The sequence below is a fragment of the Hippopotamus amphibius genome, chromosome 1 (genome assembly GCF_030028045.1).
Source record: "Hippopotamus amphibius kiboko isolate mHipAmp2 chromosome 1, mHipAmp2.hap2, whole genome shotgun sequence".
NCBI lineage: Eukaryota > Metazoa > Chordata > Mammalia > Artiodactyla > Hippopotamidae > Hippopotamus > Hippopotamus amphibius.
This window is the reverse complement of record NC_080186.1, coordinates 15,853,165-15,877,671: the sequence shown is the minus strand read 5'-3', so window position 1 is coordinate 15,877,671 and position 24,507 is coordinate 15,853,165. Positions and strand designations below refer to the sequence as shown.

At 40.2% G+C, this 24,507-nt stretch overlaps 1 protein-coding gene across 9 annotated transcripts in view; it reads left to right on the top strand.

Moving 5' to 3' along the window:
- Positions 1 to 6,270: 6,270 nt before the first annotated feature.
- The window catches only part of HP1BP3 (heterochromatin protein 1 binding protein 3), a 34,822-nt gene continuing 16,585 nt past the window's right edge, over positions 6,271 to 24,507 (top strand). The window contains exons 1-8 of one of the 9 annotated variants that reach the window (XM_057698593.1): positions 6,282 to 6,399; positions 11,259 to 11,454; positions 11,899 to 11,998; positions 14,594 to 14,747; positions 16,083 to 16,242; positions 18,632 to 18,775; positions 21,105 to 21,185; positions 22,054 to 22,208. In XM_057698593.1, coding sequence (XP_057554576.1) covers positions 11,359 to 11,454; positions 11,899 to 11,998; positions 14,594 to 14,747; positions 16,083 to 16,242; positions 18,632 to 18,775; positions 21,105 to 21,185; positions 22,054 to 22,208 — 890 coding nt within the window. In that variant the 5' untranslated portion in view covers positions 6,282 to 6,399; positions 11,259 to 11,358. Of the gene's footprint in view, positions 6,400 to 6,800; positions 6,956 to 7,031; positions 7,537 to 8,447; positions 8,471 to 11,258; positions 11,455 to 11,898; positions 11,999 to 14,593; positions 14,748 to 16,082; positions 16,243 to 18,631; positions 18,776 to 21,104; positions 21,186 to 22,053; positions 22,209 to 24,507 lie in introns of those variants that run through there. The other 8 variants (XM_057698574.1, XM_057698585.1, XM_057698602.1 and 5 more) reach the window with 8 other exon arrangements.

Sequence of the window (24,507 nt, the reverse complement as noted above, 5' to 3'; positions counted from 1 at the left end):
AATAACTTCTGGCTCTTTGGAATGAACAGTTAAGTTTATATCTAATATTAAGGTCATTCAGAGTATGGACCGTACACCAGCAGAATCAGTATCACCCGTGAGCACATCAGAAATGCAGATTCACAAACCCCAACCTACTAAATCAGAATCTGAAAGAATGAAAGGAGCTCAAGAAACTTTTAACAAGCTCTTAGGCACACTGAAGTTTGAGAACCACTGCTTAAGGAGTACTTCATATCCCTGCCAGTTTATAAAGCTCTTCACCAAAAGCTAACTAAAAAGAAGTACTGTTTTAAAAACGTTTAGGCTTTGTTTTCTCATCTGTAATAAAAAGATAATAAGCCCATCCTACATCATAGTATCAGTGAGGTAATATATGTTAAAACACTTTATCCAATAAAGAGCTTAAAAAAAAAAAAAACACTTTGTAAGCTGTAATTTGCTATGAATTACATGACATGGTGTTATCTAATTCAGTCTTTACACCAGCCCTATGATTAGGTGGTACTGCTTCTTTCAACAGTAGGGATCTAAGTGCCACGGAAGTCTTGTACCTAGCAAGTGTCAGAGCTGAGCCTTGCAAATTAGTTTCCTGGGAGGCAGTGATGTCCGAAATATATTCTCTCACCAGTGGAAGTCTTTATTCTACACTCAGGAAAATGGTATAGTGGATATACTTTGGAGCACTGGAATTGGAAAAATAGGGGCTTTAATACAACCCTGCCTGGGTTGTTTAAACCTCAGTTTCCTCATCTATAAATACCATCCACCTCATAAGGTTGTTGTGAGGATTAATTAAAGGAGATGAGATAAAACCCCCATCATTCTGCCTGGAATACCTGAGGCATGTCCTCCCTGTGTCCAATGTTCTTTTTTTATAACATTCTACAACCTTAGTCATATTCAGCCACATTCAAAATTAAACTACACTACCTTCATTAACTACAGGAGATCATGGTTTGCCTAATCATGTTTCTTTACTATTCTTTGTATAGTTAAGTTTTTTTTTAATTGTTTTGTTTTCCCCAGCATACACTATGAAGTCTCAGGCTTATCCTCTGACAGATAACAGATCTGAGATTTAGCGGCTTTTAGCTCCCACTTTTCCTAGAATTCAATAAGGAAGGCATTGCTAAATTTTTTTTTTTTTTTTTTTTTTTTTGCATATGGACTAATGGTTAATGTCCTTTGCAACTTACATGGTTGCCCTACCTGTGAAAGAAAGAAAAAATTGGCTAGTTTTTGCTGTAAAACCATAATGAACTCCTAAAAATACCAGATACTTAAAAATGCACATTCTGTCATACCCAGCTCTGGCCTTGTTCCTAATTCAGGAGATGCTAACTACTTTGGATAAAGAGACAGCTAGATGAGTTGGTTAAACTAAATTTCAGGGTTTTTTCAAGCATCATAGACTCAACCAAGTAGAATGTAAAGCAGAGACACAAAAATTATGTCAAATTTGAACATCATCATTTTACACCTTTTTGGTGAGTGTTTTTTTCTATTGGGAAGAACAAGGACATCACTGAGAAAATTTGAATTTTAAAAGTTGAAGTAACAATCACGAGTCTTGTTATTTATGCTATGCTTTACAAACTTTGGGTTGAAACTTTGACAGCCTTGCTACAAGTATTTTAGGAATATTCAAAGCCAATGTTTTCTGATTTTCCCTTTTTGAAGATTTCATGGATTCCATGTTCTTATCACCGTGCAGTTTCACTTTCTTTTATAACAGGAAAAGATCCTTTCCCTCATTATTTTTTTGGAACTTCAGTTGTGGTTTTGTTTTGTTTTGTTTTGTTTTACAAATGGATTCAATTTCATAATTCTGATTTTGAAAATCTGTCTTGTTTCCAATCAAAGATTTTGACTCATGTTTTCCTTTAAATTACTGGGTTTTATTGGGAGAAAAAAAATCTTCCCCTTTAAACCTAAGGAAACCTTCTCAAACTTCCCCATGACCATGAAGAAAAGTCGTGTTAATGGTGACCAACTCATTTTGCTGGGACTTTCCTGTTTTAAAAACTGAAAGTCCTGCCTCCCACTAACTCTCAACCTCCCCACATCTGGTAAACCAGGACAGTCTGTCACATTAGGTGTCATTGATCTGACTCTCACTTATCTCTGGTCACCATCACACCTGGTTCCCCTGCAGGCATCTTCCTGCAAATAAGATTTGCCCTTGAAGCCACAAAGTAGGAGTGGAGGGAGAAGAATAGTACTGTTGGCAAATTGACTTCATATCACACTGTCAAAACTGGACATATTTTGATTTTTAGTAAGTCTGGTAAATAAGAGTGTCTTTATTATGTCTAAAATGCGGTCGTCTTGCCTCTGGTGTTTAAAAGGGGGAAAAGACAGTTCAACACATACAATTCCCAGAACCTGAGATGAACCAGGCTTGAAAACAAATCCTGTTGCTTTCCCTAGAGATGGCAGGACTAAGTACCTTAGGGGCCTTGATTCTAAGTTCTGGTTCCCACTGAAAGACACCTGTAATAACATTCCCAAATGTTTTTGTTCCTTTGAAGGCTGAATTGTAACACCATCCAATATGTCAGATGCTTCAAACCAGGGGTCCCCAACCCTTGGCCGTGGACTGGTACTGGTCCATGGCCTGTAAAGAACCGGGCCTCACAGCAGGAGGTGAGTGGTGGGCCAGCGAAGCATCTGCCACTTCCCATGGCTCCCCATCGCTTGCATTACTGCCTGAACCATCCCCCCCACCCCTCACCCCCACCACCCCTATCCGTGGAAAAACTGTCTTCCATGAAACCTGTCCCTGGTGCCAAAAATGTTGGGGACTGCTGCTTCAAATTTAAAGGGCAGCTTTTAAAACTCTTATCCTCAAATAATAGTAAGCTCTTGGCACTGACACTTTTCAGACCCTCTCAAGGAGCTAGAAATGTTGACTCCAGTTGAACACAAAGGGCTAATGACATCTAGGACAGAGGTTCTCAAACTGTGAATGGCAAAATTAATGGATTACAATCAGCACTAAATCTATATGTGTGTGTGTGTGTGTGTGTGTGTGTGTGTGTGTGTGTAGAGAGAGAGAGAGAGGACATGTGAGGGTAAATATTTTGTAAAATTTATTTGGTTTTTATATTCTTACCTATGATTCTTTATCCAAAATGATTGGGATCAGACATATTTTTAGACTCAGGATTTTTCAGAGTTTAGAAAAAAGTTTTTCAGTTCGATGACTACTAGGCTGAATGGAGTTAAAATTATTGCCACCAGTGAGTAAAGTGCAGCATTGGCAGAGGAGAATCCAGGGTGTTGCTTTTCTCTAAACCAGGGTCTTGGCCTCAGATGATAACAAACAATAAAAGAGAAAACCATTAAGGGGGTGGCAGTGGTGAAGTAATACTAAATCTCTTCATCAGCCTCATTTTTTGCCTAACAGTATCAGTTCTCTTACCATCCCTCACCATGCTGCAGCCAAATTGAGAGCTATTTCCAGTCTTTCTGGCTGGAAACCAGAAAAGTCAAGTGACCCCCAACCCTACCAGGACCATACCTTCTTAAGGGATCCAAGCTCCAGCCTGGCTTTTGGTTACTTCTGTGTGAAATTACAATCCCTCAGCCTTGATTTGTGGGGAAAATAAAGATCAGGCTTGCTAGGAACAGAAACTTCTCTCCCCACCAGGCAATCAAGAGTTATTCTTCGAACATCTGTGTTAACATGAGGTGGAATGTGAGTAAAATAGGTTGATGTATCTTTCATGCTCAGTTTCATGAGGCAGTGTCATAGCTCTGGTCTGGAATATTCTTGGAATCTGCAATTGCTTCAACTTCCTCTACCCTTATGCCTAAATCTCCAAAGTCACATATTTTGCTTTTCTATACAAAACAAGACCTTTTAGCCTAACAGACTTAAGTATCTATCGCTTAGCTTTAAATATGAGGAATAGCAAAAAGTCTATTGCACTGACAACAGGCCATGAAGTCTGCAAAGCTTACTGTGTGCTAAATTTTCAACAGTGACTTGGCTTCTGAAAAAAATGGGTATTTTTGTTGAAACCTAGAATGATGCAATTGCATTTTGAGGACTTCTTCACACTTGCTTTTCTAGTTCACAAAACCCTACATTTCCTCATGTTTCTGGGACTCCTGAATCATTCCTCTAAGCTGGGTGGCCCTGGGTAAAAGTGTGAAGTCATCACAGACGACAGCACATTTACTCCTTTTCTCTCTCCTAGAAGCTCCTCCTCTAGTCAGACACCCAGAGTCTTACTCTTCTGGTCCCTGACTGTCCAATGCAAAGCTTTAGATTCTCAAGTTCAGAGCTTAAAACAATGAATTCTCAGTTATCGGTTTGAGGCCTCTATGTTAGCTCTCTTTGATATTACCCCTTTAAAGGTGCTGTAGAAGAGTGAAGTTTAAAAGGAATGAATGGTGGAACTTCAGGGACTTGGATACCAGTGTGAGAGGTCTCTTTGCACAAGAGGGTCTTACTGGTGCTCTGAAGGTAGCCTCCATACACTCCATAAGAGCTGAGCTGCTCTTAAACTTTCCAAGGTGCGTGTTTCTTCCAGGGCAGAACATCAAACAGCCTAACAGCTTAAGTAAAAGTACAAAAATCATCATGTAAATCTGTTTTTAACAAACACAACTGAATGATGTTTTTACCAGTACAGCTCAAAGAAAGCCAAGTGAAGTAAACTATAAAACCATACCCCTATGGAGTCATAACTTAGATGCGGCTAAGTATAAAAATCAAAACTGACCAGATGTTACATTTAGCAGAGGTAAAATGCCTCAGGCAATATACATGACCAATAAAAACTTCAAATCCCTTTGCAAGTGAAAAACAGCTTCAGACTTCAGAGTGGTAGCTTTAGTGCATGGGGGGCGGGGGGCATCAGATGCATGCAAGTGCCTCCTTGTGCACACTCTTGAGAAAGAATTTTGTTCAGGGTTTTCCCTCCTTGGGTGTACATGCTGTGAACAACATAGTAAGTTGTGTGTGTTTTAGGCAAAAATCTGTGGAGAGGAGAAATCTAGTTTGCCCTTATCTGTCAGCTTCTTGCATGAGGTGGGGGCTAAAGATATTTCCCGGAAAAAGAAGAAAGGTAGGATGTTTTAAGCATATGAACACATAAAAATGGAAGAGTCTTTTATAAAGGAGACAAAAAATTGAACTGTTGATCAGCAAGTAAGCGAGCAGGATGAAGTTTTGGCACAAAATGACCGAAACTCCTTGTGAACATGTTTAATGTTGACACCAGAGTGCCAGGGCATTGGCAATGCTCTCAGGACATTAATGATAACACTCACCTTGTAAAGAATGTTTGGTGGTGGTGGAGGTGGTTAAATTTTTATATAGCTCCCTGTGGAACCGAAGGAATGGATGGCTGTGCCTGGGATAGCTGGTGAGACAGTTAAAGTGCTAATGGCAATGCCAGAGCCTGAGGACTGGGCTAGCGAGTGCTTAATTGGTTTCCTAATAAATCTTTGGAATGACAGGCACATGCATTTTGAGGGCTGGCACACTGCTCTGAGCCTCAAGGCAATTGTAGCGTTTATTATTTCCCTATATTCATTACCGGAACCCCCCCATCCCCGACAAAACACCTACTACTTTAGATACATCGAATTTTCCCAAACCGACTTTGAAAAGTTACATTTTTCAACAGTACGTGCATAGCCTAAGTACACCGATACCAACGTAATATGGCAATTCAAAGGGAATTCCGTTTTCTAATGACAAGGTTTCCTTGTTGAGAACCTTCCCAGCATATGTGGATTAGGGAAAACGGTTTCATCGATTGGAATATCAACTTTTACAGTTCTTCTCCTGAGGCATTACTCTGCCCTGCGCTGTATGGATACTTAATAGAAACGAGCGTGAGGTACTGAATTTTCCGCTCTCTGGGTTTCCGATTATTCCACTGTCTTCAAAGAAGTGTAGTTCTCGTGCTGTCGCTAAACTCAGAAGCGGGAAATGCCAACCCCTCTAAAGGCAGACGGATCGCCGAAGCCGAAACCCACTTGAGACCAGGGACTGAAAGGTGAAGTGAAAAGAGTGCTCTCCCGAGGAACCCGAAACTGCACCACCCGAGCTAACGGGCGCCACCCGCCAAGCGCCGGGCGGAAGATGCGCGGACACACAGACCCCGCGCGGGCGTCCCCGCACCCCGGAGCGCCCTCTCGCGCCCCCGCGCGCCCGACCGGGGAGGCAAGCCTCGTGCGCTCCCTCCGCTCCGGCGGGCTGGGGGCGGGGCCGGGGCCGGCGCGGGGGGCGCGCGCGCGCGCGGGGCCGCGGGCAGGGGGGCGGGGCGGCAGAGCTCGGCGGTGGGGCCTGGAGGACGACGGCGGCGGGCGGCGGCGGCGGGAGCGGCGCCGAGAATCCCTGCGGGACGCGGGCGCCAGGAAGGGGGGAGCGCGGAGGTAACGCAGGACAGGACAGGCGGGTGGGGGGGTGAGCCTGGGCCCCGAGGGCGAGAGGCGGAGGCCGTTCGCCCGGGGCGCCGACGCCGCTCCCCGAGAGGAGGGGGGCGGGGCGCTCGCGCCCCCGGAGGTGGCGCCTTTTGTCTGCCTTCCCCGACCGCTCCGCCCCCCTTCCCCTCCCCTCCTCCCCTCCCGCGACCTAGCCCCCTGCCCCTCTCCGGGAAGCCTCCTCCGGGGCCCTCTGGCGCGCGTGCTCCCGCCCTTGTTTTGTTTGGACGGGGGGAGGCAGGGGAGCTCTTCCCCGAGCTAGGGCCCTGCGTCCCAGCGCGCCTGCGCCGGCGTCCTCCCGGCCGCTCCGATTGGCTGAGGCCTTGCGCATGCTCCCGAGGCTCCCGGAGGGCCCCGCCGTCCGCCCCCGCCCTCCCCCTCACGCCACTCCCTCAGCGGTTTTCGGAGCCGGTTCGAAAGATGCCGGCGGCGGTGACTGGTTGTGGCGGACCCGCCCCCCGGGTTCTCCGCCCCCGCCGCCGCCGCCGCCATTACGGAGCTCCCAGCGGTGAGTGCGCGGAGCATCGGTGCCCGCGGTCCGCCGCCGCCCGGGTGGCGGCGTCGGCCTCCCCGCGCGCATCCCGGGGCCGGAGCCCGAGCTGTCAGCCGCGCCGAGCCGGCGCCTCGGTGTCCGCCCGCGCTGCGCCCACCGCCCCGTGCCTCGCCGCCTTCCTCCTGGCTCCGCTGTCCCCGCGCCTTGCGCTCGGCGCCGCACCGGCCGCTCCCCGTCTTTGTCTCTGCTGGTCTTCCTGGCCCGTTCCCTCGGCGGCGCGGGCGCGGTGTCAGCTGCTGGCGCCCCTGGAAAGCCTTTGTCGCCGCCGCTGCTGCTGCCGCTGCGACGCGGGCCTAAGCTTTCGTTTTCCCGTATGGCTTTCCTAGAGCTTCTTACTGCTCCTTAGGCCGCGTGCTTTCAGTTAGTAACGTCAGACCTGTGAATAGGGGCGTTTGTGAAGAGCTGGAGGCAGGAACGGGGAGGTGAGGTTCCCCGGCTTTGAGATTCGATACCGAATTGACCACTGTCTGTAACCCAGGACGAGTCGCTTAACCACGCTGAGGGAGTGTCCCCCGCTTGCACAGAGGACGGCCAAGGTGAACTTTACCGCCCTTTCGCGTATAGATTTTCCCTCTGTTGTTTGTTATGCTTCCTGACTTTGTTACATTGAAAAGTGAGAGTCTGGTTAAAAGTACAGCTAGGAGTTCAGCTGGGACTCTGTGGACAAGCTGGCTTGTCTTAGAGTGAAGCTAGACGCGGCTAGTTTTATTTTGGAAGGTAGTTTAGTTTTGTTTCATCTGGCATAGGCATAAGCCTGTTACAAGCTTTTAAAATTTTTATTGCTCTTTTCAGAAGTTTAGTGTAATGTGTTTCAAAGTAGAAGTAACATTTTTAGAGGTTATTTTTGGCTTTATTTTTAAGCTTAATTGGAAGATTGAGGGCGAGAACTTGGAGGAAGTGTCCTGAACTTTGCTTATGTAGATGAAAATCCTAACACTAGCCAGTTAGGTTGTGCTTATCTTAGGAAGAGGTCCCTGTAGTATCCGTGGCATCTGTGCCCAGGATAGACACTGATTAAGTAATGCTGATTTATTGAAATATGAAAGTGAAAAGAAAAAGTTGCTAGCAGATTAAACGCATGCTTTTTGTGACATTACCCGTTAAGTCTAAATATAGTTAAAGACTTTATGATGTAATCCGTGCATAGCTAATGACATTATAAAGTATAATGTCTTGTATACATTTATGGTAAAATAGAAATAATAGTACTTTTCTTAAAAGGCATATTTTTAAGGATATCAGTAAACTGAAATACATTGTTGAACTAATTTTTCTAGTGCTTTCTCTTAATGTAGAGAAAGTAAATTAAAACTCTGAAATTATGGACTTTCTACTTTTACAGCCTTTCCTTTATTGCCTGCATTTAAACAGTTTAGCACTTCCCTGACAAAAGCAAATCTTTGTGTTGTTAATCTGACATGCAATTTGAAAAACAGATTAATGACCACAGGAAGACCACATAAACCACAGGTAAACTCAGATTGTTTTTGACACACATAAGAACCCAGGTTGAAAAAGTTATTCAGGTTTCATCCATTCATTCTTTCCCTTAATAAATATTTGTTAAGCACCTATCCTGTGCCTGGTATGTTGCTTAGGCACCAAGTATGCAGCAGTGAACCAGCCAGAGAAGATCTCTGCCAGGAAACAAATGTGGCAGCCTAAGAGTCTGATCATTCAGAATTGCAGCAACAAAAGTTAAATTAATGGGTACATGCGATGTTAAGGCAGTGTGAGTTACCCATTCATATAGTTTGGTTAGCTCTGTGACGAACAGTGAATTTATGAAATAACTCATTAACCAACCCATTATAAAGAAAGTACTATAGACTGAAGCCTTAAGTTTCATGACCTTTAGCAAGGAAATTCAGAGCTAAGGCAAACATTTCTTAATATTCATATTATTTTCAGTATTCAGTTTTATTTTTTAAGTGTTCTTCACACTTACTGAACATGGTAATAAGTACTGTCAGTTGTCATTGTTCATTCAGCTTTTTTCCCCAGTATTTTATCCAGCAGCCACGATGTGTTGGGCATCCTTCTAGGTGCTGGGAGTGCAGTGATGAATTAGTCCTAGTCCCTTGTTTTGTTTAATTCTTACAGTCCACTGGGAGAGACACATAGTAAACAAGCAAGTAGACATATATTGAGTTACAGGTGGTGTGAAATGCCATTGCAAATGCAATATAAAGAAGCCTGAAGAAGAATAAGAAGGATGGGAGGGCTTTCTGAGGGGGTGACACTGAGCAGAAATCTGATTGAAGTGTCTGGGAAAAGAATATGCAGTATAAGACAGCACGTGCAAAGCACACACTGAGGCCCGAAAGAATGTGTGTGTGTTTGGAGTTCAGAGAGTGGAGTGCTGGGTAGGGTAGTAAGAGGTAAGATTCCTGAAATAAGGGGGGTGGTGATGGGGAGGTTTTAAGCAGGAGAGTGTCAGGATCTATTTTTTTGGTGGATGCAGCCAGGAACATTGGCAAACGAAGTTATTTCTCAGTTATTCCGACCTGGGCATACTTATTACCTGATCTAATTTAAACTAACATTCTTGTCCTCAGGTTAATGATGTCTGATGTCTTTATGGACCGTGTACTTGTTGCCCTGATTTTAGTCAGTTTTATCATTTTGGCACTGAGAGCAGCTTTCTTTGCACCCCCGCTCCCTTTCTAAAACCTGCATGTATTAATTTTGAGCAATTAGTAAATACGGAGTTGACTGGAAAGGTTGTGACTTTTTTTTTTTAGTATTTTACTTACAGGGAAAATATTTTTTAAAGATACTCTATGAACAGAGAGTTCCAAAGGTTTTGCTGACTTCACAGTATCGTTTTCAACCTAGCTAGTATTATCATGGGTTAAGAAAGATGAATTCATTAGCAGTATCACTTTACCAGGAATAACCTGATCGTGAAGTTTTACTTCTGTTTGGTATTTACATGTAAAAGTATCATCAGATTTTTTTAATCAAGGAAAATATATTATGTAAGTGCTAGTTGGATGAGTGAGCAAATTTATGTATTGAAATTATTCCAAAATAGACTTTTAGCTTTCACAAACCTAAATAATGCCCTTAAACCCAACTTTTCACAGATAAGAAAACAACTGTTTTTATTTCTGTGTTTTTCTTGAAGTGAATTGCTATATGAGCATTTTAAGTAGTTTTTGTAACAGTTAATACTTTTTAAATATTCGTGGATATTCCTAATGTACTCTTGAAAATAAGTTTGTAGTATATTATACTACCTTGAATTTTCAGCTGCCTTTCATTGCAGCTCATTGATAGTTCACAAGTCTGACATTGCTCTTGGTGTTGCCATAAAAAGGTTTTCCCTGTAAAAGTGGAAGCGTTCTGTATGTTTGGAGCTTGAAGCTATAACCTGACAAATTGAAAGCTCTTAAATTCCTAGACAAGGTTAGAGCTTAAAGTAGAAGTTTAATGACTAATCTTACTCTTTCCCAAGTCGTCATTAATGTTCAATAACACAAAGATCTAAATGCCTAACTGATCATTTTCTTATATTTTGGAAGAACTTTTATTATAAAATGTTATTGAGTCCCAGATAAGGATGGGGGTGGGGACAGAGGGTGTTAATGATCAGGTAAATTTGAGTGACTTAACGTGGGTTTTATTTTTGAATATTTAATTTTGTTTTGTGCTAATTTTGCATAGCATTAAAAATACAACAAGTAAGGTCTTAGAAGCATACTTACCCTCCAAGGTGATGGTCTGAATTTGCTTTTCTGAGTCTGGAGGCGCTTTAGACTGTCATGTTCTTCAGCAGTATTTTTGCCCTTGTGTTACTTCTCTGAAGGAGATGAAGTTAAGGTTACAATTAAGTTTCCTGACCCCTTTGAGAACCATAACAACAGTAGCTTTCCCTCCTTAGTAAACTGATCTTTGAGTAAACATTGGCTAAACTGTTTCTAGGTCTCCTTATTCTATTCTTTCTAAGTTCCTGATAGTAGCAGGAGGGGTTGGGGTTAGGTTCCTTATGAGCTTTCTTGTCCTTGTTGCCTTTGTTCCTGTGGAAGGTGCAGTAGCTGCTGTGGCTTGTGCATTTGTCTTAGTCGTTGCTTTACGTAGTCTATGTTTTGATAGTGATTTTATCTTTCTGAATAAATAACTGACCAAGTCATCTGTCACTTAACTATAAGTTTTATAGTGAATTTTTTTCCCCTTTGGATGTGTATTAAATTTAGACATTTTAGTTTAGTTTTGTTTCTGTTAATCTTCACACCAGGTCTTTTCTGTGCTTTAGGTTGATTCTTCACCACACTGAAACCGTTAGGAAAAATCCTTGCGGTTAACAGCAGAGGCTTCAGAGTGTAACCTGTACTCGGGCCTAGAAATTATTTTAAATGGCGACTGATACGTCTCAAGGTGAACTCGTCCATCCTAAGGCACTCCCACTTATAGTAGGAGCTCAGCTGATCCACGCGGACAAGTTAGGTGAGGTAGGGACTGACACATTCTTGAAGCTCACTCTTGGATCAGTCCCTGACTTCAGGCCCTGCCAGGTCCTTCTTGGTACCTGTTCCTTCCTCTACTTTGGGGAGCCTGGGTTGTGAATCTGAAATAATCGCGTAGATACAAAGTTCTTTTCATCTTCCCTTTCCCCTCAAACTCCTGAGAAAACCTCCAACCTTCTAAATTTATTGCAAATCAAGTGTAATTACTTATTTCCATTTGAAATTCTGCCTAAAATAAAATACTTTGAAAAGTATTTCTTAAGAATTGTATTTCATTTCAAAAAAAAACTTGTTAAAAGTAATTTGCATCAGATCCTGGAGTCGACTTGAAGAATTCTCCTACATCTTCTGACACCTAGTTAGGCCCCTTGAGAAAGAGGAGAGAGAAATATTTTTTTGCATGTGTGATTATGGCCATTTCTTTTTTAGAAGGTAGAAGATAACACCATGCCGATTCGTCGAGCTGTGAATTCTACCCGGGAAACTCCTCCCAAGAGCAAGCTCGCTGAAGGGGGGGAGGAAAAGCCAGGTAAAGTAAAGCCATGGACAACTTAAAAAGGCTAAAGTTTCTGCTCCAGTTTGGAGTGTCCCATAAATTCCCTTGAACTTAGTTATTCTTCTTTCATGCCTAAGTGTTTGGGGGGAGCATTTAGAGAGAGAAGTGGTACCTGTTGGTGTATCATTTTCAGACCATGTGGGCAAAGAAAGAACTTCATCTTGTCTCTAAAGATTTTTGGAAGGTGAAAATTTCATGTTCTTGGAATTAAAAACAGAAAGATGGTTGGAGAGAACAGGAATGGTGGAAGAGTAGCTTCTGGGCATACAGTGTCATGGGGATGAAGAATCCGGAAGAATGGAGGGCTTGGGCCTTCAAGGTGGATAGTGGACAGCTCAACCAGAAATCATCAAGAGTCCTTAAGGGAGCAAATGGGCGATCAGAACATTGATTTGTAATTGGTGTTGGTGGAGAGAAGATTGGCCAGATACAGAACATAGCAAATCAAGAGAAAGGGAGAGCCATTAATCTGGAGCATTCGTGCTCTTCTATGGCGTCTCTGACCACTTCTTCAAGTGGAACTACTTTTCTTGTTCCTCTCGTGACCTTTTTCTTTTTCTTTGGCAGGGATGAGCACACGGTGCTGTCCCTGTGCATGGCTGTTAGAACCAAATGTTTCCTGACCAGCATATGTTACAAATAAAATAGTACCGGCACCCTTGTTGCCTTTATCCTTGATGCACCAGAGATCTGCTCTTTTCTAGCTGAGCCTGGGTTTTGTCTCAGAATCCACAGGTGAATACTATAAGCGTTTTGGGTACTGTGGCCTGAGGCAGTGAGGAGACATGGGAATCAGCATATTAAAAAAAAAAGGAACAGTTGCTGGTGAGTTGAGGATAGGTTATTTTGTCCAGTACTAAGATAAGCCACTTGATGGCCCATCTTAGTTGAAGCGGCTAAGTCACTAATAACATGGGTTTCAGAATACACCAGAGTGTTCAGGTGTAAGGTATTAGAAAAGTCAACCAAGAATTTATAAAGGACCATAAGACACTTCACAAGTTGTGTTTGTTTTTCTTATCTCTGTCCCCTTATAGTATTTTGTACATGAAAATAATTGGACCTTCACTCATGTTTTAAATTCTGTAAATCCAAACAAGCAGACACAATGGTTTATTGAGTTGGAAACAATGTCTTGTACATAATACATACTCATTATCTGTTGAGCAATTGAACCTTTTATTAAACCATAAGCTTTAAGAGAAAATAATGTGGAATTTGTAGCTGTGTTGTTACAATAAAACTCAGTAAACAGTCTTAGCTTTTCAATTTTTTAAGAATAAGGCAATGTAAAAATAAGTAACCATGACTAAAAGTAAGTTCTTACACAGCCAATTAGGTCAGCCAGTTAGGTCAAATCGTTGGGGTGAAGGGCAGTAAAAGCTACATCCATGATAAAAAAGAAAAAAATACATCTTGTAGTTATCTGTTTCGCCAGAAGTTCTAGCTTTAATATTTGTGAAACAGCTCTAGAAGCAGAGAAGAGGCCAAAGGAGGATGGGACTCAGTACAAGTGCTGGCCTACAGGTTTCTCCGAAAGCGTTTTGTATAATGTTCATAACTCTGTGAGGTAAGGGTACTGAGACTTGGAGATGTCAAAGAACTTGCCCTAAGATATCAAGCTAGAACATTTGAAAGTCTGAACTTGAATCCAGATGTATCTGACTCTAGAGCCTTGAGTTTGGCTGAACGTATATGGGAGGATTTTTGACTTACATGCAAGTCTGGTTGAAGAGCATAATCCAGGATCATTTATAAATTATAGTCGACTGTCCTGAAACTTATGGTTTAGAATTTTAATTTGTTGAGAAACCAGAATTCCTTTAGCATTGTATGTATGTGGTTTGGCTATAAGAAGGGAGTGGCATTGTTAAAAATTCTCTTATTTATGTGAAGGCCCCAAAGAAGTCTTCATTGTGGCAATAATGACTTCACATAATTTAAATGACCAGACTCTTGAAGCATATACTTTTTTTTTTTTTTTTTGCCTAATTTTGGCCACTGATGTCCTTTTTCTTTGAAGTCTCTACTTAACCATTTCTTGGGGTTCTGTGTTTTATAGTAGCTGCTCAAAGAGACCTACTGAGAAAAGACCCAGACAAGCAACTGCAGACTCTGTTCCCCCTCTCGTATTTCTACGCTTGCCTGAATCATTTCAGTTGGAAAATACATATTAATTTTCTATTACTTATTCCCTTACTAATATAGTCTGTTAAATTATGAAATGGCTAATTTCTTAATTATGAGTCTCAATATAATAGAGTAAAACAATCAAGAGATTTGAGTTGGGGTAAAATGAGTTTCCGTTTCTGTGTAATTTTCTGATCCTTCTCCTTTTCTCACATGATGATCTGGATCAACAACCCCTTGTATAGGCAATTTGAGTGACATAAAGAAGGAAAAACAAACTGCTCTCAGTCATTTGTTCATTTTAGAATACAGCTGTTAATTGGAACATTTAGCTTATCTGTTTAAAGAGAGAAACTTTTATTTATCTCTTTTATTTTGACTCAGGCTCTAATGTATTTACTTGATGCAATTCTACTCCCCTGATTTTTTCTCCTTTAGAACCAGATGTAAGTTCAGAGGAATCTGTCTCCACTGTAGAAGAGCAAGAGAATGAAACTCCACCTGCTACATCTAGTGAGACAGAGCAGCCAAAGGGGCAACCTGAGAATGAAGAGAAGGAAGAAAACAAGCCTTCTGAGGAAACCAAAAAGGAGTAAGGACTTATGCCTTCTTGCTATTTATAAGTGAAGACTATGTAAAAGGACTGTAGATCAGATTTTTTCAAAGTGATATAACGTTAATTTATGCTAGATACATGCTGTTTGGATTTAGGGGGATTTTTGGAATTATCTTTTGAAATAAGCTCACAGTGTAGTTGTATGGCCTATTAGAATTTGTAGTAGTTATCAGAACAACGCTTTGACTAATGCAAAATTTGTTCCTTTTGGCTTTGGCATGTGTATTTGTACGTAGAATTCATTGTGGGAGTGTCTGCTATTGTAAGCATTGACATGAATTTTGATAAGAAATGAAACGTGACTACAAAAATCTGACGTGGGAGATTCTTCATCATTTTATACCTCCCTCTGTGCCAGGAGTCATTTTTATGTGCTTATGTTAGAAAGTATTAATCTATACCAAGACATTGCTAGAGTGACCTAAAACTCTATGTATATTTGATGAAGTAGTCAGTTGGAGGGTGACTTTGAGAATCTGAAAGCAAAGTTTTCTATTGATAATCTGTACAACGTGATGGTGATTTTTTTTAATCTAAATTTTTTTTTGCAGGGCAGGTGGTAGCATTCATTCTAATCTTTTCATAATTGGTGAGAACAGTTAGGAATTAGTATTTAAATAAAAGAATGACTTAGAAATAACTATACCTTCTAGGTGTGATCCTCAGGGAATCCTTCATCCCAGTTTCATAGGTGTATGTAAGGTCTGGAATTTTTAGCAGCTACTCTGTATTTTGGTACATGGAGTATTGTTATTATTACTTAGAATAAAATTTGTGTAATGCTTTATGGTTCACAAAACTTTTTCTAAACATAATCTGATAATTTCTTGTAGCACCTTGTGAAGTATTTGGTATTATACTACTGTTTTACAGCTAAGGAGATTGAGACTCAGGTCACTTGCTAAAATCATATAGCTAGTAAATGTTGGAGCTAAGACTCAAACCCAGGTTTTCTGACTTCAGAGCTTGAGTTCTTTGCACTGTACTGAATCGCGTCTGCTGTAGTTGTTACTAGAATACGTTTTTTAAATTCTCATTTCTTTGATGTACTGGCCCTTCTTACTAGTGCTGATTTATACACTTCCTCTCTCCTGTGTGCAGCTGAGAGAACACACCTTTTTGGTTCATTTGTAGCACCCAATTTTTTAAAAATGTTTTATTTTGTAAAATGTTGCTTATTTTACATATCACCTTAGTGTGGAAATGAATTAAAACACTGATTTTTATCCCTCTCTGGTCTTTTCTTTTTTCTGACTTTATACTTCTTTCTGAAGAGTTTATCTTGCATAATAACAATTCTTTGTTTTAAAGTGAGAAAGATCAGTCTAAAGAAAAGGAGAAGAAAGTGAAAAAAACAATACCTTCCTGGGCTACCCTTTCTGCCAGCCAGCTAGCCAGGGCCCAGAAACAAACACCGATGGCTTCCTCCCCACGTCCCAAGATGGATGCAATCCTAACTGAGGCCATTAAGGCAAGTTTTTATTTCAAGCGGTTCATCTTAGATTTATTCTGTTTGTCTCTTGCGTATTTGAAAATGGCATACTCCTGTGCAGACATCAGAAATTGTGCTCTGCTTCCTAAAAGAGATTTAAGTAGAAGAAAGCCATTGCTAAGTTCATGTTTTTATAATATTATCACATTTGGTGAGCACTGTTAATTTTTTTAAAAACTCAGATTTACTAGAGCAAGTATTTTTAACTTTAGGTTATTTTTTTTTAAACTTCGTTTATTTTGAGTATAGTTTTTATTTGAAGGCTGAACGTTGTTAATTCATTCAACAAACAATTAAGGATTAGCTTCTCTGTATCAGGCCATCCTGCTAGTGATATAGCATAGAATAAGACAGAGTCCTTGCCCTTATGAAATCTAATTGTTACTAAGGGTAACTGAATAGCATTGAGAAAATTTTTATTTTAAAAAAGTATACTACCTTCAGGTTCTTTTTCAGAGCTTATGTCTAGTGTTAATAGTTGGTTATCTTTCACACCTAAACTATATATAGGAAACTCCTTTAGAAACTTTACTGTGCTTCGTCATCTAGTCATTCCAAAATACTTGCAAAAACTATCCTCCTTCCATAGCTTTATAACTTTTCTGTAATTCATTGACTTTCATTAGCTTGTGTGATCATCAGATACTGTTTTCCTGTTTTAAGGGTATCTTCTAATCTGACCTTGCCTTTTTGTGTGTAAATTTTTCTGGCTAATTTTGCAGTGTTTATTTCACGTGGTCAGATGACAAAAGGAGTTAAAATAGAAGCCATAGACACTGTTATTTCAGGGGCCTTGTTGCTAGGATCTGAGTCAGAATTGGGAAGAGAAGGCTAGAGGTCATTTTAACCAAGGGTGGTTTACATAGGAAAGAGGAGCCTGGTGTTCATTCTTAGAAGTTGAGAAGATTGCACTGACAAACTGGAAAAAGTTTGCCTTCAGACCTCTCCCTATACTCCTTCAAGACGACTCTCAACTCATTAAGAAAACTTTCCTGGTTTAGATAGCTTGATTATAGTGAGATCTCTTTTCTTTGTGTAGCCTTTCTTCAAGGATTTTCACTTTGTGACCTCTCAGCCTAGGTTTAGAGGAGCAGGGTTGCAGTGAGGGTGGAGAAGGGACTAAAATTTTAAAATTGTAAACCAAAAAATTTAAACAGTATAATTAGGACTAAAAAATAGTTTGAATGTGATTGTGCATATTTGTACAAATGAAATATATGTATATATCTCACGTGTATTCCATGCAGTGTAACAAATCATGATTTCAGACCACTGATACCATTTTCTGAATCAAAAAGGAATCCTGGTACCTATTTTCATCTTATTCAGTTTGGTGGAGCAAGGGATTGTTGTAGCATTAGTGTTCTTTTCTGCTTAATTTTCTTTACTTTGTGTTTTCTTATAAGATCAGGAGTAAATTTCAATAGGTTGCAATAGGTCCGAGATATTTACTTGAAGTAGGTGATTCATGTTAACACAATCCATATTAACTTGTTTTGTGTCGTACAGTCTTTTCTGGTCCATCTGTCTGTGCTTATTTTTCTTTATTGTCAGTGTATAAAATAACATTCAACCAAGTCTTTATCCAATGACAATGAGTAAATCCTATGGTCAGTTTATAGACAATGGCTACACAGAAGTGATGGACTAGCTCTTTAGATAATAGATGCTGCTCGTGTGCTTCAAAATGTAAAGCATTTGAAACAAGATCACTGCCTTTGTGACAGAATGACCTGCTTGAGTTTTCCATGGGCATCAGTCAAACGGAATATAGATAAATAGGATGGAAAAGGAAGAGGAGGGCGCTTTAAATTACAATCAAGTGCTCTCATTGTTATCCAAAATTCCCCTTAAGGCTTTGCATCTGTAAACCCAGTTTTATGCCATTTATTCAGATTATCTTTGCTTATATTATCTGCTGGCATTCACACAAAGCCTGCAGAGAAATATTGGTTCTAGTGTGCCAAAATTCATTCCATAAAATGGGCCAGATTTGTGAACCTAAAAGCAATTGAAATGTCCTGCTTTCCTCACTTTAATGCTAAAGATGTCTTCTAAATACAGAACAGAATTAGAATGGAAAGAGCTTCTTCATTAACACACAGAATGTTGATCACATGTTGTATCTTCTCTTTAGCTGTCTTGAACAATTTAAAATTGTTGCAGAAATATTGTTAATTCTGTATTTCTCCACAGCCATGATGAACTGAAGTTACTTGAAATACTGTTCATTCTTTCCTGCCATTTTTGTCATCCATTGTCAAGTTCACTTCTAAAATAGTTTATTTTGAAAACATATGTGTCAGAAAATACGTGAAAAACAGCTAGTTTAAATTAATGTGTATGATTTGATCAATCTGTTTCCTAGGCATGCTTCCAGAAGAGTGGTGCATCCGTGGTTGCTATTCGAAAATATATCATCCATAAGTACCCTTCTCTGGAGCTGGAGAGAAGGGGCTACCTCCTTAAACAAGCACTGAAAAGAGAATTAAATAGAGGTGTTATCAAACAGGTATTAAACGGTTGTTTGTAATAAGATCATTTCAACATTTATTAGCTGTAAATCCACATTTAGTAACATTTAGGCTTTTTGTGCTTTGTGAGTTTGTTAGTTAAAATAAGTTAACATGATGATGAAAGGCTTCAGCTTAACCTAGTTTTGTTACCTGAGACTAGGTTTCAAACTCTGGTGCCAGTTACCTTTAATAAGATAACTATTCTGGAGAACAGAAGCAATATGAGGGTAAAATTCTTCTACCTGCCTGCACTTGTAATTGGATTGGAGGAGGGGGCGCTGCTTGTGCTTGAGATGAGGTAGTGCTGAAAATGAGGAGTGGGGTTGAGGAATCCTGTTATTGCAACAGCAGAAAAAAATAATTGTTCTTGTCTTGGGTTTGTTAGTTTTAAAGCGTAACTTCTGTGGCTAGACTAGTTATCATTATAAATTAGCTTTGTAAATTGGTTCACCTTAATTTATTAGTATCTAAAACTTAAAGCTTTTGAGAGCATCAGGTAAACCTGAGTAAATTGAGAATAATACTGTAACCAATATTGATTTCAGGCATAAATCCATGTTTGCATGTACAGCAAAACATTACTTAGAGTTATGAAAATATTTTGTACAACACAGTGAATATAGCCAATATTTTGTAATAATTTTAAATGGAGTATAATCTATAAAAGTTTTGAGTCACTGTATTTTACACCTGAAATTAATATAATGTAAATCAGCTATATTGCAACTTAAAGACAAAATTGCTTAAGATCATAAAAATGTAAAGCTAGAATGAACTTTCTTGTCTTAACACTCTTCTGAGGTCCAGAGGGATGAAGTGTAACTACCAAGGTCCCATGGTAGTATCAGAGATCGTTCTAAGGATCTAGTTCACCGCATTCCCAAAGTCCTGTTGCCTTTTTTCCATACTTTTCTGCATGATTTGATTAATATAGAATTCTGTGCCACTCAGGCATTTAAACTTCTCTTAGGAACTTTCAACAAGTACTTAATTCCACAGATATATTATTGAGTGTCTCCTATGTGCCAGGTGCTTGGGGGCCCATCTCTGAGTAAAACAGATTCCTGCTATGGAGGTTACATTCTACCTTTCTCAAAATATTGTAAAACTGATATTTAAATGGCCTTTAAAGTAATCATTGCTTAAAAGGTATCTAACCAGGGACTTCCTAGGTGGCGCAGTGGTTGAGAATCCACCTGCCAATGCAGGACACACGGGTTCGAGCCCTGCTCTGGGAAGACTCCACATGCCACAGAGCAGCTAAGCCCGTGTGCCACAACTATTGAGCCTGTGCTCTGGAGCCCGTTAGCCAAAACTATGGAGCCCATGTGCCGCAACTATTGAAGCCCACACTCCTAGGGCCCATGTTCCACAGCAAGAGAAGCCACTACAGTGAGGAGCCTGTGCACCACAATGAAGAGTAGCCCCCGCTCGCAGCAACTAGAGAAGGCCCTTGTGCAGCAAAGAAGACCCAATGCAGCCAATAAATAAATAAAATAAATCAATTTATTTAAAAAAAAAGGTATCTAACCAGTATATTTAGTATCACAGTGTACCTCAGCACAGTTCATTAGCTGGCTTTGTGTTTTTCTTTATGAAAATATAGTTTGAGACCTATTTTGCCTCATAGGCTGACCCTCAGTTTGATTCTTCAAGTTGATAGGCTGAAAGCATTTCCATTTGATTGCTGAATTCACAGCAGTGTAGGTAAAGCTAAGGTGTGAAGGACTCAGGTTAGTGTGAAGTTCTATGACAGTGCTTTGTAAGCAGTGGAAATATATTGTAAGACTTACACATACCATCATGTGCAATGTCTAAAATTACTAGATCACCTTTCCGTGTATGCAGTAATAATCTGTAGTGGGCAAACTGTAGAAAGTATTGTGGCCCAAGATTACTAGGCTCTGAACTTTTGCCAAGGGGCTATCCTCCTTTCAAGATAGAGGTTTTCTCATTTTCCCCAAAAGATTGTGTCCCTTCCTTCCATGGGCCTTTTGGCGGTTGGGGGGGGGGGGGGGGGGGGGCGGAGCTTGTAGTATACTGTTTAACCTTTTATCACCGATTTTGTAGATAAGAAACAAAAGCTCAGAGGGTTTCCAAGGTCGTCCAGTATTGAATAACTAAATGGTCCCGTAACTAGGATTTGATCCCAGAACTTTTGACTCGTCCCGTTCTTTCTCTGAAGAGTTCAGCAGCACTTTACATTAGTTAGTGAGTCACCACGCCCTGTAATTCGCTTAGTTTAGTATAAAGTTATCAATATGAGTACCAGAATAATTTAAAATGAAAATATTGGTTATTGCAACTAAAGTTAATTTACTTTAGGTAAAAGGAAAAGGTGCTTCCGGGAGTTTTATTGTGGTCCAGAAATCAAGAAAAACTCCTCAGAAATCCAGAAACAGAAAGGTAAGACCTCTGTACCAGTTTGACCGAGCACTGTAATGCTGTTACTACTGCTAAGAGTACAGTGTTTACTGAGTGTTCATGCTGCGCACTGTGCCAGGGGCAGCCTTGCTGCAGAGGCCAGGGGGGTGTTATAGTTCATTCGCTCATCATTGCTCAGCCGGAGGGTAGGTGGACAGTGTGCGACTCCAGGCGCCCCAGCCCTGGAGCCCATGTGCTTACCTGCCCTGTATTGAACGACAGGCAGCTGTACGAGTTATACTGCTCTTCTGTGAAATACCTTAAACTAGAAGGGGCATACAAATACATTTTTACCCAGTATTAGACCCTAGAAGTATACCTCAAGCCAGTTTTTCTTTTTTGTAGGTACTAACACTCCCTCTCCCCCAGACATATAATTTCATTTACGAAAAGTATACAATAATAAAGTGAAATATGTAGTGTTTCCTCTGTGTCAGTAATTGAAGTCATGACTTTTCTTCTGTATCTCCAGTGTCACAGCACTAGAGATTTTTGTACCTTCTTTATAAGGCTTTCAAAGAACTTTCAAAATGAACTCTTGTACTGTGCTGTCTGGTGCTTTTCATTCGTTATTAAAGGTTAAGAATGAATTACTACCTTTCATACCTTTTCATTTTTATATGTATTTTTAACTCTCCCAGTTTGAAATTTTTATCTCAAAGAAATTGCCACGCAAGTGACATTATACCACTGTGGTATGATTTATATGAATGTGCTAAAATGGGGTAGTTTTCTTTTGGTTAGTTGATTTGGCAGTCAGCTTGGGAAAGCCCTTGAGTTAAATGTAGAAGCATTAGAACAGAAAGCTCTGTATCCTGTAGTGATGATAATTTTTGGTATTACATTTCAGAACAGGAGCTCTGCAGTGGATCCAGAACCACAAGTAAAATTGGAGGATATCCTCCCACTGGCCTTTACTCGACTTTGTGAACCTAAAGAAGCTTCCTACAGTCTCATCAGGAAATATGTGTCTCAGTATTACCCTAAACTTAGAGTGGACATCAGGTATGAGCCAGAGGCCTGGACTTTGAAACACAGATGTCTGTGTACTTCCTTAGCCTCTTTTTCATGAGAAAGGAGAAAGATTAAATATTCAGTAAGGATTACTTTTAGCTGAGCTAAGAATAAAACTGTTTTTTGTGGGTTTTATTTTTTGTCCCATTATATTTTCCTTTTCTTATCTCCATATGTAGTTTCTTTTTGAAACTCAAACCACATGTTGACTTTCGTAAGACTCTGATAGAGTAACTCTTTTCATGATGTCAGCTGCTAGAATATTCAGTGTTAAACTATGTTCTCTCTGCTGTTTATTGTTTAAATTTTTTCTGATTTTTTATTGTGATAAAATACACATAAATATATTTACCTTCTTAACCGTTTTTAATGGTAACAGTGTTTAGTGATATTAAATACTTTCATAATATGCTACCATCGCCACCATCTATCTCCAGAACTCTTTTCATCATGTGAAACTATAACTCCCTACCCATTAAACAAGAACTCCCTGTTCCCCCTTGTCCCCCAGTCCCTGGCAACCACCATTCTACTTTCTGTCTCTACGATTTTTGACTACGCTAGGTACGTACTTCATATAAGTAGTATCATACAGTATTTTTGTGACTGGCTTATTTCACGTAGCATAATGTCCTTAAAGTTCATCCATGTTGTTGCATGTGACAGAGAATTTCCTTTCTTTTTAAGGCTGAATAATATTCCATTGTATATATATACTAAATTTTGTCTGTCCATTCGTCTGTCATTGGACACTTAGGTTGCTTTCATGTTTTAGCTGTTGTGAAAATAATGGTGCTGTGAACATTCATGTACTAATATCTCTTTGAGATCCTGTTTTTAAATACCCAGAAGTAGAATTTCTGGATGATATGATAATTCTGTCTTTAACTATGTGAAGAACCACCACACCGTTTTCCACAGTGACTGTACCATATTACGTTCCCACCATCAGGGCACAGAGGTTCTAATTTCTCCGTATCCTCACCAACACATATTTTCTGGTGGTTTTTTTTGTTTGTTTGTTTGTTTTTAACTCTCTTTTTGCTCTCAACTTTTTTTTTTCCTATAAATTTATTTATTTTATTGGTTGTGTTGGGTCTTTTTTTTTTTGCTGTGCACGGGCTTTCTTTAGTTGTGGTGAGTGGGGGCTACTCTTCGTTGTGGTACGCGGCCTCCTCATTGCTGTGGCTTCTCTTGTTGCGGAGCACGGGCTCTCGGCGCGTGGGCTTCAGTAGTTGCAGCACATGGGCTCAGTAGTTGTGGCTCACGGGCTCTAAAGCGCAAGCTCAACAGTTGTGGTGCACAGGCTTAGCTGCTCTGCAGCATGCGGGATCTTCCTGGAGCAGGGATCAAACCCGTGTCCCCTGCATTGGCAGGCGGATTCTTAACCACTGTGCCACCTAGGAGGCCCGTTTGTTTGTTTTTTGATAGTAGCCATCCTAATGGGAATGAGGTGGTTGCTAGCTCATTTTTTATTTAGAGTTATAACTGAGAACATAGGAAAATTCAAGCTTCTGTAGCACTTCTACATAGAAATAGCATAATATCGTCATCATTTAAACATTTAATGTAAAATTATGAGGTAATTGTGATAGTAATTCATTTATAAAATAATTGCCACTTAAAAACATCTAGACTGATTCTTTAGATTATCACGTGTGCTTCTGGATTCATGTAGATACATTAATTGTTTAAATTTGTAATTCACAGAGTTTGTGTTTTGAATGTATTTGTGTAAGATCTTTGTTATATTGACTTTTGGGAAATTGTGTTTAATCCAGAGTCCTTCCTACAGATGATTTCTGTATTGGATGCACATTGTCCTGATATAGCTTAGTACTAGTATTTACTTTGGATTACTGAGGCATACAATTAGAATTGCTGGGGTTTCAGCCCAGGAGCCACATTTTCAGGAAAGCACTCAGTGGTCTTCAGAGTGGCAAGTTAGTGAAAGCGCCAAAGAAAGGGGAATCATAGAAGCAGAAAACTGGAAATTAATATCCTGATTTTTTTCGTGCTTCTTATACCCTGATTATGAGCCACAGATACAACTTTGGGTCCAGTGTGCATTGTATGACACATTTAAAGATGGAAACACATCTCACTTTTCTCTCTTTTTACTGTTTTCGGTGACTGGAGACCATATCCTCCCGCAGCTTTTTTCTTTCCTTTCGGTTCTACTTTACTTACATGAGACAGGCTGTTGATAGCAGTGTAACTTTGCTCCATGTCTTTGGGAACATCTCCTGGTGTCATTTTATGTTGAAACAAAATTTGCCCAATAATAGGT